This window comes from Sinohyriopsis cumingii, chromosome 16 (assembly GCF_028554795.1).
Source record: "Sinohyriopsis cumingii isolate HCF-2022 chromosome 16, ASM2855479v2, whole genome shotgun sequence".
Taxonomy (NCBI): Eukaryota; Metazoa; Mollusca; class Bivalvia; order Unionida; family Unionidae; genus Sinohyriopsis; species Sinohyriopsis cumingii.
The window spans coordinates 90,095,056-90,116,087 of NC_142976.1; the positions used below are offsets into that span (position 1 = coordinate 90,095,056).

The following is a 21,032-nucleotide window of genomic DNA, read 5'->3' on the forward strand; positions in this document are numbered from 1 at the left end:
TTAAATTAAATAACCACAACTTTGTATTAACTTTCTCCCCATATTTACATCAGATGCTTTTTACTCCTATTCTTTTTGAACTAAGACGATTTTTATGTGCCGATGTGCTGTTGTAGGCCAGTCAAGACACCAACGAACGAACGAACCAACCAACCTGCCAACTAAGGCACTATTTGTGGCACATTGCAAAATGATTGCATTATTTTAGAAATGATTTGTAGGTCTAAATCGACAATTGATGATAAAATTGAAATTATCAACTAACAATTTTTTTCCTAGCATCTCATTATTAAGAATTAATATACCAGAATCAAGCTGCAGAAAATATGTCAAGTTTCTGTTATAAGAGTGGAATTCGATTGATCAATTATAGAGCGGTTAAATAGACTACAAATGGTAAAATAATGAGTTGTCTTTGCACATGATAATTTACTTTTCAATGTTTTTATTTATTAGGAATGGAATATTAGAACCGGTTATGACGTCAAACTACAGGATCCTGCATTATATTCCAGCGATTACTGCCTAAAAAAGGGCGAGTTCCTTCGTCTTGTGGACGTTGAGGAACCTGGTGAATATATATATATATATATATATATATATATATATATATATATATATATATATATATATATATATTTATACTGAAATTGAAAGGAATTATTTTTAATCCTATTTATTTAACATGTGTTATGTCATATTTCGGAGACTTTTTTAAAAGCAAATTTTAGTTAATTTTGTGGATTTTGTAGTCTGCAAAAGATTTTTTTTCTTTCTATGCGGTAAGTACTGATGCTGTTTTTCTTATGTTGTTTTTCTTACAATGGCTTACTATTGGTGTTGTCCTTATTTTACTAATGGTTGGTGTTGTTCTTATGTTACTAATTGTTGGTGTTTTCCTTATGTTACTAACTTACACAATTCGATAGCGGGCTTATGCGTGAGTCTGATTTCAGCTGGTAGTGTTTAAATGCTAGGTACTATATCAGCTGAAACAATCTGACACGACTTCACTTAATCCATAATGGCCGGTTTATTTATTTATTTTTATTCCTTTCTCAGCAGAGGAAAACTTGTGGTGTCTTTGGGTTAAATAATAATCATTCTGTTGATGTTTTAAAATTAAGGGATAATATTGTTTTCGATCTTAAAAAACGATCCTTTCATTATTTTCTCGGATTTCAAAGATGCAAGTATTATTTTGTATGGTTTGATGTGGGTCTATATGTTATGCTTTATGGCTACATCTCGTGCCAAATAATTATGTATTTGTTGACACGCAACAAGTGATATAAGTTGATATTATTGATGTAATTGGTTTTATTAACATGATTAATATTACTGACCTAATTGATTTTATCGAGTGATTAATCTATTTGATGCAGTTGATATTATTATCGTGACCGAAATGGATCAAATTCTATAATTAAAAAAAAACATTGATATCATATCATGTATGAATATATCAATAGATTTTACATCAAATGTGTGGTGCATATTGGAATACCTTTATCAGAATATACAGATCAGAAATTACAAATGACGAATTGGTAATTTATACTACTATATGTTATGTAATGTCGTCACTTTCAAGTCTATTGATACAAAATAACAAAGATAATACATTTAGGAGTTTGTTCTCCATTCGTATATGTTAAAAAGCAAAATTCAAGTGGTAGAAAATTGAATTAAGGCTAACCTTTATTCTTGTAGTGTTTTGTACTTCTGCATGTAAAATGTAACACTTTTGTTGGGAAATGGCTCATTGCTTTTTAATCTTTTTAGCTGAGTTATTGTTAAAGAATTATCTGTAAGGCCTTGTTAATAAGGCACCATCATTTGCTTTGACGTCTCTGCGGTTTGGACAATGGTGATTAAAATGAATTTGCTTGTTAGAAGATATCTGATTGCGACAATAAAAATCAACTTCTATGATTATTTTGATTTATATGGTATCTCTGCTCTCTGATTTCTATTAAAATGCATCCGTGCTTTAGTGTTTCTGGCCTTGATCTAACAATGGATGATTGTACATTAGAAAACAGTCTGTTGGTAATTAAATTCCAATATCAATTAGTTAGGGCTTAAAAGCAAAAGCTGTAGGTAACGGGGGGGGGGGGGTGCGCTTCAGCTGCGATCATAAAAAAAAAACTTCGAGTGCCTACATGGCGTTTCTCGTTGTTAACATTAGTCATTATTCCTTTCAGCTGAATTGTACCACACTTTTCAGCTGAATTGTACCACAGTTTTAGTTGAATTGTACCAGACTTTCCGTTGAATTGTACCTCACTTTCAGTTGAATCGTACCACAGTTTTTCATCTGAATTCTACCTACCTTCAGTTGAATTCTACCACACTTTCAGTTGCTTTGTGCCCCATATTTCAGTTGAATTGTACCTCACGTTTCAGGTGATTTGTACCCCACATGTCCGTTGAATTGTATCCCACCTTTCAGCTGAATTGTACCACACTTTGCAATTAAATTAAACTACACTTATAACTGACAGACAAGCATTATTCTCGTTTCCAGACACAAATTTGGAGAGCAGACCAGAGGAAATATACGTTAAGGCAGTTACCACCTGTAAAAAAGGGACCGGGTCAAGTCTCACCTTCAAGAGAGGTAAATACAAGATTCCATGTATTTGTGGTTAGAGAATATGCGGAACAAAATTTGCATTTACTCGTAGTATTCAATTATTGAGTGTTTTTATTAAAGTTACATTTTAGAGATCCAATTCACGGACATGTGTATTAAAGGAGGAAAGTGAAACTTACCCGTTAACTCGTATTATTTCATTCAATCCCTCGATTAATTGATACACTTTGCAAAAACCACCAGTAGCATGGAATTTCAAAAACACGTGTAAGATTATCAGGTGTATATCAAAAATATCATGTGGATATCAACCGTGTTACGTTGATATCACTAGTATCATGTGAATGTCAGGGGTATCGTGTGTATATCAATATCATTATGTGAATATCAATAGTATCATGGGATTATTGATAATATCACGTGATTGTTTTTACATTATTGGCGGTCTTCATCATGATGCTGTACAGCTGGGAGTGGTGGACGTCCTTCTGCTCGTCTTATGAAACTAATGTTAGCATCAAATGCATGTGCTGTTAAGAAATATTGTATAGTGTCCATTGTAAATCTGTTTTAAATCAAAAAGATTGTATGCTTTAAAAATATCCTATCCATGAGTAATTAATGGTCTACGATTCTTACACGTAACCTATTAGTTCATGCTTGACCAAATATGAGTCAAACATGTTTCGGTTGGTTTTGTGGAATAATCGCATTATTAAGTATAAGTCTTTGCTACTTTGGCAGAAACGTAACAATGTACCAATGGATAGGAAGACAGGGCTATGCTTGCCTGTTTTTCTATTCGATAATATGGGGCATATTTTGTATAAACTGTCTGACATCCGAAGTATGGATACGCTCTCCCGTCTACACATTCCTTCACCATGTCATTTCACCAATGGTAATATATATATATATATATATATATATATATATATATATATATATATATATATATCAGTTGTGTAATATTATGTACATATATATGTGACACTTGCCACACTGCAATATTTTTTAACCATTTTTGCAGGTAACATTTTCAAGCAAAAGCTGGTGTCAGCAGATGGGACAGTTGGATTCGGATGGAAAAGATCAAGCAGAACTGGGATGAAAGTGTGGGGCTATTACCAAACTTGTTTCGTTAAATTTGATCATTTTCCTAAGAAATAATTTATATTGCTCATTCATATTCCTAATTGTAATCGATATCTTATTGTATACATACATTATCGTAAGCAGTGCTGGTGCGAGCTATGTGCAACTAGTACTCTTGCACATTTTAGCCGTTTTTAGAGGGGCGTCAAACCAGGGAAGAAAAGGGGTGGAAAAAATCAGACAAGGGAGCTAATATGAGACAAAACCTTTGTTTTTACTTCGTATGAAAATATTTTATTTGGTCTTTATCTTATATAATTTTTTACGAGCTTTCTTAACAGCTCATGATTTTGGGATGGTGGCACACCAATTGTCTGTTTTGCACAGAGCATGGCTCGCGCTGGCCCAGATTGTAACACATATATGAGTCAATATCAAAATCCGCTGTTATTTGGGTCAAATTAAAATGAAGAAAAAAAGGAAGAAAAAAAACAGTTCTCACAATCCAATCTTTGTTAGCTATATTCATCGTATTATCTGTGAAGAAGTAGGAATTAGCAAATAGATAGCGTTAACCCCTGTTTTAGCCATTCATGCAGTTCAAACATTCTTCACAAATAAAATTGTTCTTCCTGTACCATAATTTTAGTGCAAAGCATATAAATATATATTATAATATGTATCACTGGAATAATTGCAGACAGTATATTTTATATAATGAAAGTCAGACTGTCCTCAGGTGATGGTACTTTATAAAGATATGAACATTTACCAATTGCAATTCTAAAACCAAAAAGCTTTTTTTTCTTCTTTCCGGTAAGAATATAACAAGTAAACATCATATATCACGTTTAATTTGGCATCAAGGTTTTCTGCATAACAATTATGGTTATTTTGGGATTAATATATTCGTAGATATGACGATCATATATGTCTACTATTTTTTTCTGCAGTCAAAATTGGAAACTGTTACAGGAAAGAAATCTCAGTTGCAGGAAGGACATTTTAGATACTTCATTCAGTTTTCATAAATATCTAATCCAGACATTGTGTAACATTATTAAATGCCTTGATATTTATTTAGATATATTTCTATTACTGTTCTGAAATGCTATCATTTCTTAAACAATTACTGTGGCATATTCTGAAACAGTTGCATGATGGGCAGGTTGTTACAGGAATGACTTAACCCATTATGGATTTCAAAATTCCGTAAATTAATTAGTATCGTAGTGCTTATTATTAGTATAAACCTTTCTGCTGAATAATAGTATGTAGTCAATAACAAATGAGACATTACATCAGAATACAGCATTTAAATTGTCTGCAACCATTACCTATCTTACTATACCCCCTCCTTTCATCACATATCTACCCACCCACCCATCTTCTTCTATCTGTCTTACTCCTCTCAATCCGTTCACTTCCCATTAAATTCGTTTTCATCTTTACTTCACCCATCTCAATTTCTTCTATCTTCGCTTCAATTATTTTACTATCTATCATCTTTTCTTCACTTATCTTACCATTTTACGTCTTTGCATTACCTATCCTATTCTCCTTCTCTTCTACACCTGTATTACCCTCATCTATTTTGCTTCACCTGTGTTACTCTCCACCATTTGTTCTTCTCTACCTTTACCCCTTTCAATTTGTTTACATTTGTTTTACTACCTGCCATCTTTCCTTTACTCATTTGGCACTCATCCTCATCCTCTTGACTGTATGAATTCGTTTCACAGAACATAATATATACTTAAAATAACACGCGTCATGTATAGGTAAAGATATGTATCGCATCAACCATCACAAAATAAATCCATCGTGTAAAAGAAACATTGTTTTTTGTTATATTTGCGTCATGTTCATAAAATGTATCATCCAAGCTGTGAATGTCCAGGCTTTTAAACAGCAGTAATGTATTTCCTATTTCATTCAAATGATTTGCATATCAGATTGTGTCCTTCCTGTAACAAATTCGTCTCCCCTAAAACACACATGGTCATTACAGGCTTTATAAACACACTCTATTTTCAATTTATTGTGAAGTATGTGCAATTCGTATAATGATCAATGAAAATGGGGTTCAATTGGAAATGAAAGTTTCGATTTTGTTAAGTTATTATCCATTGTTGAAAAAACAGATAAATCAAACTGCATGAGTAATAGGGTGAAAACGTAAATATAATAATATAAATCGTATGAAATTTTTTTTTATTACCAATATTTATAAACTTGATGACATATTATATCGTATCTAAATTAAATGTTTCATAATATTTCCTATTTTTGTATACTTTGAATAATTACTGACATATTTTGCTATTGACTCATATATCACATTCATAAATATCCTTAAAACCATCAATGTCAATAGCATTTCACGTTTGATAAATGAAACCAATGATAATTTTAGTTTGACAATAAATGAATGGATCGATCCAAGTCAGCCTTCGTACCTAGAATGAAAGATTTCGGTAGCCAACGTTTCTAATTAGGCTACAACTAGAATTAACATGCATTAATGGTATGTAAAATAAATTGAGTAACAAAACATGATGAAGTCGTATTTCAAAAAACTACAATAAAAGAAAATTTGCATTTGATTCATTGTATTACTTTTAAGGAAAAGAAATTATGATCTATCTTTTACGATGTGATGATGTCAGTGGTATTTTTGTGCAGCCGATGAGGTGCGCTCTACAGATATTAAAGGTTCATTTAATAGTTACTAAGATCTACAAGATCTATGTCTTTTTTAAATGGCATTTTTTTTTTCTCTCTCTAAAAATCTAACCTTATGCAAAATGTGAGACTGCAGAGCGCCACCGTAAAACAAATATGGAAATTTGTGCTATTTTGTTTTCTTTTTTTTTCATATCATCGTGTATGATGTTTAAAACAAAAGTTTTAATTTAAGTTTCTCTTTCGCGTGAAAAACATGTCTTGTGGACGTATTGTGTAAGTAATGGCTTTAATCAAGGCAAAAATAGAAAATTTAGAAAACATCAGTGGTGTAAAACTAAACATAAAACTGTTGTATTGAGTGATAGAAATATATAGGAAAAATATTTTGTTCATGCGCCTGTATTGAAATTAACAAATAAATAATGGCAAATCAAATTGGCTTTTTTTCCATATTCTAGTGTTAGAAGAATACTCTAACACCTGACCTCCATGAATATCATCTGTTCCATCGTTTTGAAAATGAAAATTTTAATATTTACTTCTCAGGAATAATTGTGTCAATTTTTTTTGTATTTTTTTTTTTGTGTTGCAGTCTTCCAGGAAAACATTGGTGGATATGTCGAGAAACGCACCTTTTAAATAGTTCACGTTTCATCGGAGGGCAGAGGGGAGGGCTGGGCTTGTGTGGGACTTTGCTACTAATAAGTAATGTGAGCATTGTTCTAAAGGATTATTTTGATGCTTCTTACTTAATGGTTTCATCTGTAAAATGAAAATTTAATCATACAATAATACTACTTATTTGGTCTGTATGCGTGCTCTCGACACATATTATGAACGTTTGAGAGAGTGACGGGTGTAAGGTGAAGTTGTTTGGATTTGCAACGTGCACAGTGTAGAGAATGTTGGCATACCTCAGTGTTACTTTTACATACTTTAGCTGCAATTTCGTAGGATACTGTACTTGTAGAAATTGTACATGATCTCAGCACATGTCCAACCAAAATGACTGAACACTCGCACTTGAAAAATCATCCTGAATTAGACATATTTGCAAATTTTTTCCGTGACAAAGTACACACCATTAAAGACAAGCTTCACACCATAATTTCAATTGACTCGTCGTCACCATACAGTTGGGATACAGAATTTGAGCGGCAACCATTAGCAGCATTTGAACCTGTCTCTATGGATTTCGTACGTACAATCGTGAAGAAGAGTGCACCAAAGTCATGTGAACTTGATCCAATTCCAACATCACTGCTGCTTGAGTGCTTAGATCCAGTATTGCCTTCACTAAGGTGGCGCTATACAGTTTCGCATTTTCCATAGGGTTAATATTTTAAAGATAAAGAATTTCCCCGGCTTTCCTCACTGGTTATACTGGCTATTTAAAAAAGACCTTGTATATCTTAGGTATAATTAAAAGAACCTTTAATTCCCTTTATTTTGGTGTATGATTGATGGGTGTACTATGGGTTATAGAGTATACAGCTTGGCCTTACTTCAGATGTGCACCTTTCAAAAAAGTGCTTGCTCTACTTTGTCATTTTCACTTCCTGAACTTCAGAGGTAAATTGTATAAAAAAGAGCTGATAACTTTTTTTTACATTTTATATATTTGGTAATTCATTCATTGCACTTTCAGAAGCTGGTATTGTCTAGTCTGGCAAAATTCATTTTCCCTATTTTAATAGCTGCTATGTATAGTGTATTTTAGACTAATTCAGGCTGATTTTTTAACACTAGGGAGCAGTCATTTTAGTTAGCAGTGTACTTAAATCATGTAAAATTTCCAAAAGTACAATATTCAAAGAAATATCATCCACATTACATTACTATAGCATATAGGTATGCCAACATTCTCTCCATTGTGCATGTTTTAAATGCAAACTACTTCACCTTACATACGTCACTCTCTCTAAAGTACATATTAATTGGTGAGCACCCCCTAACTGATGCTATTAATACCTCTCTCTCATCTGGGGAATTCCCATCATTTTTTAAAACTGCCATTGTAAAGCCTCTGCTGAAGAAACCAACACTAGACCATAAAGATTTAAAGAACAACCGCCGGTTTCTAATCTCCCATTCATTTCAAAAATCTTAGAAAAGATTGTTCTATCCCAGCTTGTATCTCATCTAAATTCAAAGAGTCTTTTTAGCAATGTACAATCTGCATATCGCCCTTGCCACAGTACTGAAACTACTCTTTTAAAAGTAGTTAATGACATTCTCTCTGCACTGGATAGCGGAAAGATTACAGTCCTCACCCTCCTTGATTTGTCTGCAGCATTTGACACAATAGACCATGATAATATTACTTCACCGTCTCCAGCATGTATTTGGCATTCATCATACAGCCTTAATGTGGTTCAAGTCCTACTTGGTCAACAGGACACAACTTGTATCTGCAAATGGAATACACTCCAGCCCAGTCAATCTATGTTGTCGTGTTCCATAAGGGTCTGTTCTTGGATCTGTTCTCTTCATTCTGTACACTCAGTCGCTCTCAAGTGTCATAGATCATCATCCAGTGTCTCACCAATTGTACGTTGATGACACCCAAATATACAAATCTAGCCACCCAACTGAAGTTGATGCTACCATCCAAGGTGTAGATATGTGCATTTCTGATGTGAAATCATGGATGACTTGTAACAAGCTGCAAGGTGAATGATGGTAAATCTAAGGCCATTCTGATCACAACAGAAAGACTTTCTCATTCACATCCTTTACCTTAAACAATGAATATCAGCAACGCCACCATTCACACAATTAGGACGAAACCTAGGTGTTAATCTGGACAGTACTCTCACATTGCACCAACAGGTCATGAACATATGCAAGGCTGCATATCTTGAGCTCAGACGCATCAGCTCCATTCGCAAATATCGTTCAGCTGATGCCACTAACAGACTTGTGTGTTCATTGGTACTTTCAAGACTGGACTATTGTAACTCAATTATGTCTGGTTCATCTCAATATCTACTCCAGAAACTTCAAAAAGTTCAAAACACAGATGCTCGGATCATACTTAGATTACCACGATCAGAGCACACCTCCCCGCTGCTCTGTACCCTACACTGTCTATTAATTCGATCCAGAATCAAGCACAAAATTTGTTCTCTGTGCTGCATTTCACTGTCGGACTCTAGTCCAACATACCTATCTGACCTCACCCATGTGTATACACAAGCAAGATACTTACGCTCCTCTTCTGACAATCGTATACTCATTATTCCAAGTATGAAAACAAAGTCATATTGACAGCGTTCTTTTGCATACCAGGGCCAAGCAACGTGGAATGAATTGCCCACTGAACTTAGGCACAAAAACACAGTGATCACATTCAAGAGGGCTCTCAAAACTCACTTATTTCGACTGCAAGAACAAACTTAAAGGCCTAATAATGTTTCTTACCTGAAATCTTCTCAGTATGTTTTTTAAAAAATGTTTTCCATAATACCGCCAGTCAATTGTCTTCGACAAATATCAGATATTGCAATGATGATTTCCGGAGAATTATTTCCTGCTTGTTTTCCTTCAATCAGTATGTGTAGTCGTTCTACGTCAGAAAGAACATTATTTGGATAAAGAACAAGACCAGCTTCCGTAAAAGCACTACTAGTAGCGGAGTGAGGATCATCATGAGATTCTTCCTTAGAATCTTTTTTACTTGATAAAAGAGACAATTTCTTTTTCCGCTTAGTTTCTCTCTCACTCAATTATTCTTCTCTTTGTCTCGTTTTTTCATTTTCTTGTTTCATTTTTGCCCCCACCTGTTCCATTTCTTTTTTAAACTCTTCAATTGACTCACGCTTTGATGAAGAAGATTGTTGTTCTTCTATTCGTTGCAGAGGTGGAGGAAGTTGATGAAGACTCTTGCTGTGGTGGAAGAAATTTTTGGCGTTCTATTTTTTATTTTTATTATTATTATTTTTTGCTACGGTAGAGAAGATTGTTGGTATTTTATCTGTCTCAGTGCATCTTCATAACGTTTTTGCACTTCTTCAACAACAAGAGATCTGTATTTTAAATCATCACATCTGGCTTTTTTTGTCTATGTATATGCGGTGTATCCACTTAATATTAATAAATGTATTATCATTTACGCCGTCATAACCAGATTGTAAAGTTCTAGAATTTTAATACATACCAATTAATATTTTTCCAGGTAAATCTTTACTTTTAGCATTTTTAATATCTTAGACAAAGTCTTCATTAATTTTTTAATCATATCAATGCTTTCCTTTTTTTACTTTACCAGTGCCTAAAGGTTTTTTTGTTTCTTTAGTTCTTCTTGCTATCTTTACAGTTTGCTCCGCAGTTTGTCTTACTGGTAAAAGAAGACCTTCAGTAGCTGTTGCAACTCTTTCAGTAACTTTTGCAACAGGTTAAAATCACTTGTCTGTACCTTCTGCAAATTCAATTTGTTCTTCTTGACGTTATTGCAATTTCTGTCTAACAGAATCACGAACAGGAATTATTTTTGATTGCTTTTAGTCTCTCTCTCTCTCTCTCTCTCGAGCTAATCTAGCGGTGTGAGACACTTTAGATGGTGACATTATTGACATCATAATGATTTAATTATAGCAGCAGAGAGGGTGCGACCTCAAGTTGTTTCAATTTCGTAATATATTTGCGCTTATCTTTGATTTTTCAGTCCGAGAAATAAACAACAAAATAAAATAAACTTACCCAATTAGAGAAGCCTCAGTGTGATTAGACTACCCTAATTTTTAAAGTTATTTACGCAATTTAAAGATTTTTTTTTTTTTTTTAAGAAGGCTTGTTTCAGCATTTGGACCTTTCCAAAACAGTGATGTTCGCCCTCTCTGCATATGCTCACGTGGTCTTACGAGTAAGCTAATAATGATTATGTGCTGTAAGACTTGGGCATTATGACGTGCTCTATCTAATGATTATGTGCTGTAAGACTTGGGCATTATGACGTGCTCTATCAAACTTGGTACGTGGGGTTGCATCATCCAAAACGGGTAGTTATTTACTAAAATATTACATACTTTTAGGTTATTAGCCTTTACGAAGTTCCTTTGTGGAAAAATGGTGACAAATTATGGAAAGCAGTAGCAAGAGACGCCTTAGTTGTTTCAGAAATTATACATGTGGAGGAAAAGAGCTACCCAAAAAAAGGAAATCTTATATACAGTAAAGAAACTTCACAACCTGAGTGTGCCATTTAGCCGAAATGCTGCATGCTTACGAACTTTGCAAATCATCGAACTAATTTACTAAAAGAAAAATAGCTTTTACCATCCTTTAAGCTTTAAAATTGAGGGACATGGGTAAGAAAAGTCTGGAAAGCTTTAATGTTTGTCATTTTCTTCATTACTAGGAGTCAAACGTTGATGATGAATTACACCAAAGTTAAAAAAAAAAAAACTTTATTTTTATCCGACTCTTTAAGAATCTGATGCTTTTGTAGAGACATAAAATCTTTGACTAAAGAAGAATGTCCATGGAGGATAAAATAGTATTCTCGTTGAAACACAGTATTGTTAATTTCCTTTTGGAACATGCATTCTGCTTTTTAAAAAATGCTGCTTCCTACGTTTCCAAAAATATTAATTCCCCAATAAAACCAAATTCTTGTCGTTCGCACTTCGTTTTGACTTTGTTTGAGAAGAGTAGCTTAGATTAGGTTTAGCATAACTTTGTTGGTGTTGTAGGGTTTAACGCCATGAAAAAAAAAAGTATCTCTTTTGGCCGGGGCCCAAAGTGGCCGAGTGGTCTAAAGCGCTCTTCATTACGGATCACTGCCATCTCACCTCTGTCTACATGGGTTTGAGTCTAGTATTCGGTCAATGTGGGTATATGAGAAAGCTTGCCAGTAGTTTCTCGTGGGTCGGTGGTTCTTCCCAGCGTTTTCCCGCGTTCTTCCTCCACCATTAATACTGGCCGCCATGCATAGCCTATCGTATGCTGAAAAATGGCGTTAAACCCCACAACAAGAACAACAATCTCTCTTGCCTAATGTTTGCTAAATTCATTTTACTCTTCATGAACCGATTCAGTCGAAAGGAGTCATAAGAGGAAAGAAAAACAGCAAAGTATGTAGAGAAATTAAATATATTTAGGATTTCAAAAGGACAGTTAGCGGAATTGCAGCCCCACAACAACTACAACAGATCTTCATTTCTTGTATCCATCCAAAAGAAGAGCAGGTCTAATCGTTACAATATAGGGTAACAGGAATATGTTCATCAATCTACGTAGCGTTGACTGCGACATTCAATCCGAATTGTACATGATCTTGTCCAAAAATGTCCTTGTACTTTAACATTGCATTTGCAGTGGGTACTTCTCGGTGCGTGTAATTAATGACCTTCCCAGGGAGTATGAGCACCCAAGAGGAATAAAAACCTAAATATATTATTCACAAACGGGAAGAAGAAAAACAAAAACAAATCTACTATACACACAAACGTAAGCAAACACACACACACACACACACACACACACACACACAAGCATTACCTACATTAGGAGGACCTTGTAAATCCACATACATTAGGAGGTCCACCTCAAGGAAAGCAATTATACGCTTCCTCCATAGAGGGTTTTGTTTGATTTTAAACAAAAACATATCTCAGGGTCTAGATGTTTTGAAAAACTACATTTTTATTTTATTGATATGGTGTGTTTTCCACGTACATTGGGGGGATGACACACATGTGGTAAATGGCATACACTACGGGGACAGAGATTTACACACCTGTAGTTCACTACACTTAAGAGGACTTCGCAGAATTACCTCCTCCTTGTCCAAGGGAAAATTTCAGAATTCCGTTTGTTTCGTAGATGTTATTTATTTAACTGATCGATGTTTTCAACTTTTTTTTGGTGTTGTATAAAACAAAAACAGAAACAAAACAATATATAAGTATATACATTATTCCTATATTTGTTTTACTTTAGTATAAGCCATTCCGATGACTACAAACGACCCAGTAAGAGTTAAATATCACTTGTCGTTTTACAATTTTATGAGACAATTTAAAATTTTAGGGATTTTATGGATCCAAATAAGACAATAAAAACATGCGATCACACAACAATAAATTATTTTGGCAGTAGCATATTTTACAAATTTGTCAATTTAAGAGTATGCATTACTTGAGAAAGGGGAAATCAAAAATATTAAAAATAAGACAGCTAGAATCGTAAACAATACAAAAGATTTAGTAACTATTGAAGTTTTATGTCGAGAAAAATAAGGCTGGATAATCATGGATCAAGAGTACAAGAATACCAACTTAAATTTCTGTGCAAAATGGCAAATGGCCCAAGGCTTCCTTAATTATAATATCTCCGATTGCACCAGTTATTAGCGACATAGCCTATGACGTAAATAGCTTCCAATCAATGCAAGCTTTACTACAACATTTTCTTCCTTTAGTCATCCGACAGAGAAACACATCATCTCTCAAGATTCGTTAAAGCGATTCCATTAATAAAAAGGTAATTTACCAGTTGTGACAATCATGTTCCTAGACACTGTTATTGGGTAGAATGAAATATCTTTTTTTCCCCTCCTCGACCTAATAAAAATTTCTTCTCAAGTAATGTTGTTGTTGTTGTGGGATTTAACGCCATTTTTAGTACACGATATGCATTGCACGGTGGGCAGTATTAATGGTGGAGGAAGAACCCGAGAAAACCCCGGGAAGAACCACCGACCAACGAGAATCTACTGGCAAACTTTCTTACATACCCACATTGGCCGAATCCTAGACTCGAACCCACACAGACAGAGGTGAGATGGCAGTGATCCGTACCGGATAGCGCTTTAGACCTCTCGGCCACTCTGGGCTCCGTCTCAAGTAATGAACAAGCATTTAAAAAATATTTAATTGGATCACCTCTATATTGATGTTTAATTGAAGAAAGTACACAACACATATTTTTCTCTTGCGAATATTACCTAGAACAAGGCCATGTAATGTTCCAAACCTTATTCCATATGGCAAATTAACTTTAAATATCTTTAATATGGTGATACAATGGTCCCATATGAAATAAATATTCATGTATTTAGGTCAGTCCAAATTTGTTTGACAGTCATGCCTGCTGAGATTCGAACAACCGTACTTTTGCTCAGAAATCAGCCCACAACACAGACGATATAAATCTTTGATGAACCCAGTTTTCGGCTGTCTGTCTGTTTTTGTTGTGGTATATTTTGTCATTTTAAAATATATTATAGAAGGATAGAAAGTATGTTATTACATGTGTATAAAACAGTGCTAAAATTCATATCTCTGTATGATTTTGTTTTTTATTTCTTCCCTGTGTTTACAAGTTTGAAAATGATATATACCGTAGAAACTTATTAATTATTAACATAGGACCAATAACTATTTCAGTTCTAGAAAAACAGCTCCAGTGGCCAAGTTGATATAGCATCCGCTTTGGATGCGGGAGGTCGCAGGTTCGAACCCCAATCCAGTCATACCAAAGACTTATAAAAAATAGTACTAACAACTGTCTCACCATGCGCTCAGCACTAAGAGGTTAATGTAAGGACTGGTTGGGCTGTTGTCGGGATAATGGGAATGGGTGGGACATATTGCTACATGTCTGTGGTATGAGCCCCCACTGCTAGACCACTATAAAATGCCACAATGCAGACAGCATATATATATACACACAGATGAAATATTGTTAAAGCCACGTTAAAACTCCACATCGTTCACACTCATTTCTAGAAGAATGCGTGACCTTTAAGAAGCTACATTCTATTAATGTGTATTTTACTGATTTTATTGATTTTCTGTTGGAGTTAGCTTGACCTGGCACACATTCAGATATCGTTCTGTTGTGTCGTCTATCCTCGTCTCGTTTCACCATCAAGGGTCCCACCACCAAGGGTCCGTATCTTTTCTAGGGAGATTATGTTCATGTACTATGCAAGTGAAGATCGTAATGTGTTAATTATCAAAATATTCTATGTGCGTTTTTATTGTACTTTCTGTGCCCCACACGAGATGGTATCATTAAAAAAGTGCACGTGCGCTCGTGCTGTACTTGCGCCCCCGAACAGGATGCTCGTGATTAAAACACTGTACAAATTTACTCGTAACCATACCTGAGATGGTATTGACTACAATTTATGAGTGCGATTGTGATGTACGCATTCCCCTGCACAAACACGTGACATATATATACAGCCAGGGTACAGCAAGTAGGTATATCATTATATAACGACAGTGTGGCAGTTAGCAAATTTGAGAAAGACACTTCGTTATTCAGACCCCATACCAAATACATAGAACTATTTTACAATTTACACTAAACTAATAAATTAAATTCACCATTTTGTTTCCTTCATGGTCGGAATATGTTTAAATGTGCTGAAATGTTTAAGTTTCATATTTGGAAACAATTTGTTTTATGGCTTAGATGGAAATCAAATGTACTCACAGACTCTAATTTTGGTGGTGTATTTGTTACCTCTCAAAATATAAACCAACCTTTGCTATCTCACGATTATAATTCGTATGTATGTATGTGTTATCTCATTTGGAGTATTAATTTGTAAATGTATACTTTGCATGTATAATGATCACACGTTATATAAAAATAATGTATAAACACCGCAATCGTGATGTGCTTACAGGAATACATTCTTCTGGGTTCTTTTGAATTCAGTTACACAGTATCATTTGCAAAACGATATGGGCTAATTGATCAAAGTGACTGTTTTCTTTACTTTGGTTTTGTCGCAATAATTTTCTAACACAATACTAATAAAAACCGGTCACACATGACGCCCCAAAGAAGTAGTTGTAATTAAAAAATATATCATAAATTTATAGTATATTGATCGGGGAAAGGCGTTTGTATTCATGGCGTTGTAAGGAATTACGAAAATATTATATTTTTGCTGCAAGGTTTCAGATTTATTGGGGATTTAAATAACACATTTTTATAGTTTTTTTGAGTTGAATTTAAAATTAAAGGCATCATCATAGGTCATATGTATTTTAGAGTGTTATTCAGTGGACACAGTATCAAAGCACTTTCAAGAAATGCAAAGTAAAACCTTTCATTTCTCACTATTTCGGTCTTGATTATGAAAAAGTATACAAAATAATTAGACTAGTATGGTATCCAGTGACCGTTAGAGAAGCTAACTAGACACAAAACAGACTGACTATGAAAGAAGAAACAGATAAGGTTTCGTATATTTTGCTGAAGGTCGTTGAATCGCTATTGAAACGCGGCAAACATTCTACTGGCTAAAAACTGTTCATACACGTTAATCAGAGATTTGTATTTGAAAACTGACCTTTCCAAAAATAATACCAAAAATTGTATAATCGCTATGGAAACACGATACACTTTAGAATGGCTGAAAATACATATATAGATCTTAAATGATAATGTGCGTGTGTGTGTGTGTGTGTGTGATGGGTGCGGAGGTGTTGCATTGTGTCCAACGCACTATGAGATACATTGACTTATCACAACAATCATGGAGAGCAACAATAAAACATGTTTCATGAAAGGTCCATAAGATTTGTGAGAGGATTTAAGAATCTCGAACAAGTGATAATAAAGGTGCACGTCAAATAAATGAAACAAAATAGAGTCTCGTATCAGTCCGATCAGCTCAGCTTATCATGAAGACGATGAAGCCAGGTATCTTGACATAACAAACCGGACAGATTTTCATGTTGAGGTCATTCAAGAAAGATATTTAGCTGGAAGGACTAACTTTTCAAAAAATTTGCTTCGTTTTTTAATGATGACACATAGAAATACCCTCCTTTCTGTTATAATGATGTGTGATATTCATTTTCTTTGGTCTGTCTTTCCGACTGTCCTAAGATTATTAACACATTAACCCCTGGAGGTTTTTGTCGTTTTTGCCTGAAATTTGAGTAGAAAACACATTTTGAAAGCTATTTCTGAATAGATCAGAAAACATCAAATCCCAGGTGATCGTTCAATAAAATATTGCCTAGTTGTGTTAGAAACATCGTTTTTCATTGGCTATTTGGCTCGCTCATGACCAAATGGGTAAAAGTATATCTTTTTTAATTAATCTTCTTAATTTTATTTTTTATACTAAACGGAGCCATTATTGTTGTATCGAGACCACTCTTTATTCCAAATGCCCATCGTATGCTACTTTTTGCGAAGGTTCATCTATCTGTTTGCAGTTCATACCGGTTTGCCTTAGATGCAAGACCAAAAAGTCTAAAATCCGGACACAAAATGGGATTCCGACCACGGGCGAATTTTGGGTACAAAGAAATCGGGTCCAAATACATGAGATTTTCCCCATTGTATTTTGTGATGCAACTTGAATTTCCACGTTATTTGGTATCATTGTAGAGCTAAACCTATGTACGTTTCTATAATGCCACCCAATTTAGGCTATCATCCATAACCATGACGCTACAGAGCTCGGCAGTAGGCTACTACCTCCTGCCACGTTAACTCATCGCTAGGGGTTAATGTGTTAACACGATTATGCAATACAATAACCATTCCAACTAAATAAATAAATATACATGTAATAGGTTAAATATTTAAGGACCAATAGATGACCTGTCTATGTTAAACTTCCAAACGATGACTGCATCTGTTCACCTTATATTTGTATGGACCAATAGATGACCTGTCTGAAATGTTAAACTTCCAAACGATGACTGCATCTGTTCACCTTATATTTGTATGGACTTGCATTTTGTGTTAAAAACTGGCCGGGAAAGCATAGATGAAATTTCACGTGTTAATGTATGTGCTCATTTAGATCATCTCATTGGATTGTTGTCTGCTTTAACAGTTTTCTCAATGTGGTGTGTTGGTACCTTTTTCATGGCGACGATGCAGCCTAGTAGAACAGTTAAAGTTACAAGTGCGAAAGTTGGCTATCATTTGCTTATTAACATTCATTGGATGCTAAGCTTTTATTCAAGGATTTATAGTAAAACTGATTTATTCACAGTTTTGTATTAACTTGGTATTTCTAATATAATGCCTTTAGCTCATTAGTACAGATCCCCAGAGTAACTAAATAAGTATTAGTACAACGAAATTAAACAGTACAAGCTGTGCTAAAAGGGCTTAGTGCAACCAGCACGACATAATACGTTGGGATCAAGTATATCAAAATTGTACGTTTAACCACTGATTGTACTGCCTTAGCCATGCCTTCTCATGTATTCGGGTATGTGGCTTCGCCTTCTATGATAAAACACTACAACACTACACCCAACAAACAAACCAGATCGTACTTGTTGTTGTTGTTGTTGTGTGGTTTAACGCCATTTTTCAGCACATGATAGGCTATACATGGCGGCCAGTATTAATGGTGGAGGAAGAACCCTGGAAAATCCCGGAAAGAACCACCGACCCACGAGAAGCTACTGGCAAGCTTTCTCACATACCCACATTGGCTGAATCCGAGACTCGAACCACCACAGACAGAGGTGAGATCGCAGTGATCCGTAACGAAGAGCGCTTTAGACCACTCGGCCACTCGGGACCCCCAACTAGATCATACAAAATGAAGAAATAAGTCTTTCTCATTATCGTACAAGTATCTGCTACTTGTAATGTTTTGTCATGTAAGTCTAAGCCAAATGAATGGACACGTTGAACTTTACAGTTTACAGAAGTAGTTGTATAGGATTCCTTGGAATTAGGGGTAAGTTATGACTGGTAGCGGGATTCGCGCCATGGTTTGACATCGCTCGGTCAATAAACCCCTTTGATTTATTACAAAATTTCTTGTGTGAGCATAATGCAAACATGTATACTTGCTTGCACTGTTTTCAGCCAGTATGATGTACAATGATGAGATCTCAGTCGGTCAGGATATTCTTTAACAACGGTATCATTTATCCTAACCCTTCTTTCAATACGGTTCCATTTCAGTACGGTACCATTCACCCCTTGCAATAAATTACATCAGTCGGATTTCCAAAATGAACTAATCGATAATCAATGGCTCTGAGTACTATTTTGGTCAATGTTCTGGTCTCATTATCTGGTTATTGTAAAATAAATATATTGGTTATAATTAATGACACCTTTAGTTTAAAACATTCTATTATAAATCCAGCATGGTATTAGTTAATATTTCGACGATATTGGTATATGTGTTCAGTACATTTGAACCGGTATGTTTATAAACATTAACATTAGGTATTTAAACTGTAGAAAATGAATTCTACTGGAAAATATTTAATCAGCTTAAATAACTCAGGACTGCCGAATCCAAGACTAGGACTAGACAACATTTTATAGTACCTATATTTGTTCTTTTCATGCAAAGTTTCACTTAATGGCTCGTTTGAGTAGATATTTGAATTCACTTGCTTGTTTTTGTGTTTTTATTATTGCCCCCACACAAAATGCGCATGCGCGGAATTTAAATTCCGTTGCAGGACGTTAAAGGTTACCGACCATATTCCAACATTTTTCTTTTTACATTAAATTTGCATAACATGATTAAAAGTAGTTATACTCTCACAAAAAGAGCAAAAATTATCAAGTGTAAAGAAGGAATAATAATTTAAGTGCTCGAAATTGAAGTATACAACGCTGTTAGCTACTATTTTCCACCTATAGATGACGTCAGCAGGACATGGCGTACATTTATCCCTGCAAGACGAAGCACATTCTTCTTATTGTCGGAAAATAAAACACTATAACCTATGGATAGGGGACATTTAGATGAAACTACTGAAAACTAATTTACTGTTTAGCATTATATCGATATGCCCGACGCACTAGATTGTGCCGCTTTAAAAACTGTTGCATTGTTTCAATTTATTTAAAAAAATCACGTTAATGCAGGTAAAAAGGAATCATTGCTGGCTTCCTTATGTCGGCTAACTTTATTTTTAAAAAAACAACAAATCGGCACACTTAAAAAATCGAAAGAAACCAAACTTGGCTTTCTCATGTCGGCAGACATCATAAGCAAAAATCGGTACACTTAAAAGATACAAAAGACAGATTCCTGGGTTGGTTTGTTTTGTAATAAAATAACCTTTGTACTTGATATCCTGTCGGTAAGTTTAAGCAAGGAGTTTATTGCTCCTGGCCAGTTCTGTTTATTCATCACCCGGGCTTGTATTTGTTTGCCATATGTAATCATAATTGATGTTTTCAGGGCAAACACTTGCTATAATAACACTTTCGTAACCCATGCTAGCGAAAAGATTATCATTTGCACTCACATTGAATTTAATTTAAAATAATAATTTTTTATTTGCGATATTGTCGAATAGTTAACCTGGATACAATACAATCTTGGTCAGTTTGGACCTTGTAAATATCATGCGTGAATGGCAGGCGCCTTCAAGCAATCGGATGATATTTTCGCCTCTTTTACGATTTTGTTATCTGACGTGAGCGATACACATTACAGAAAGGTTGCATGTGCAAGGCAGCATCCGCTACATATACGGAGTTCGTGGACATATTTTGTTCAGTAATTTTTGCATGATGAAACAAGAAGGAATACGTTATAGCAATGCAAGGTTAGTTACTTTCATTTTATTTTCAAACACATGTTTGTTTTATCAGTTTTATTGTATCCTGCCGGGGAGGGGGGGGGGGATGCACAAATTCAACACAAAATTAGATCCTTTCTTATTTGTAT

The 21,032-nt window shown here is 34.7% G+C and overlaps 1 protein-coding gene across 1 annotated transcript; it reads left to right on the forward strand.

Moving 5' to 3' along the window:
* The first annotated feature begins 94 nt into the window (after positions 1-94).
* On the forward strand, positions 95-6,771 carry LOC149780977 (uncharacterized). The gene is made up of 4 exons (XM_089936256.1): positions 95-112; positions 457-571; positions 2,531-2,623; positions 3,630-6,771. The coding sequence occupies exons 1-4, from the start codon at positions 95-97 to the stop codon at positions 3,767-3,769; spliced, it is 366 nt and encodes a 121-aa protein (XP_089792382.1). The 3' UTR covers positions 3,770-6,771.
* Positions 6,772-21,032: the final 14,261 nt, after the last annotated feature.

Bases quoted from the DNA above. Each gene is read 5' to 3' on its own strand.
- LOC149780977 (XM_089936256.1), top strand. The intron at 572-2,530 runs GTGAATATATAT...TCTCGTTTCCAG, and splicing joins TGTGGACGTTGAGGAACCTG to ACACAAATTTGGAGAGCAGA. The intron at 2,624-3,629 runs GTAAATACAAGA...CCATTTTTGCAG, and splicing joins AAGTCTCACCTTCAAGAGAG to GTAACATTTTCAAGCAAAAG.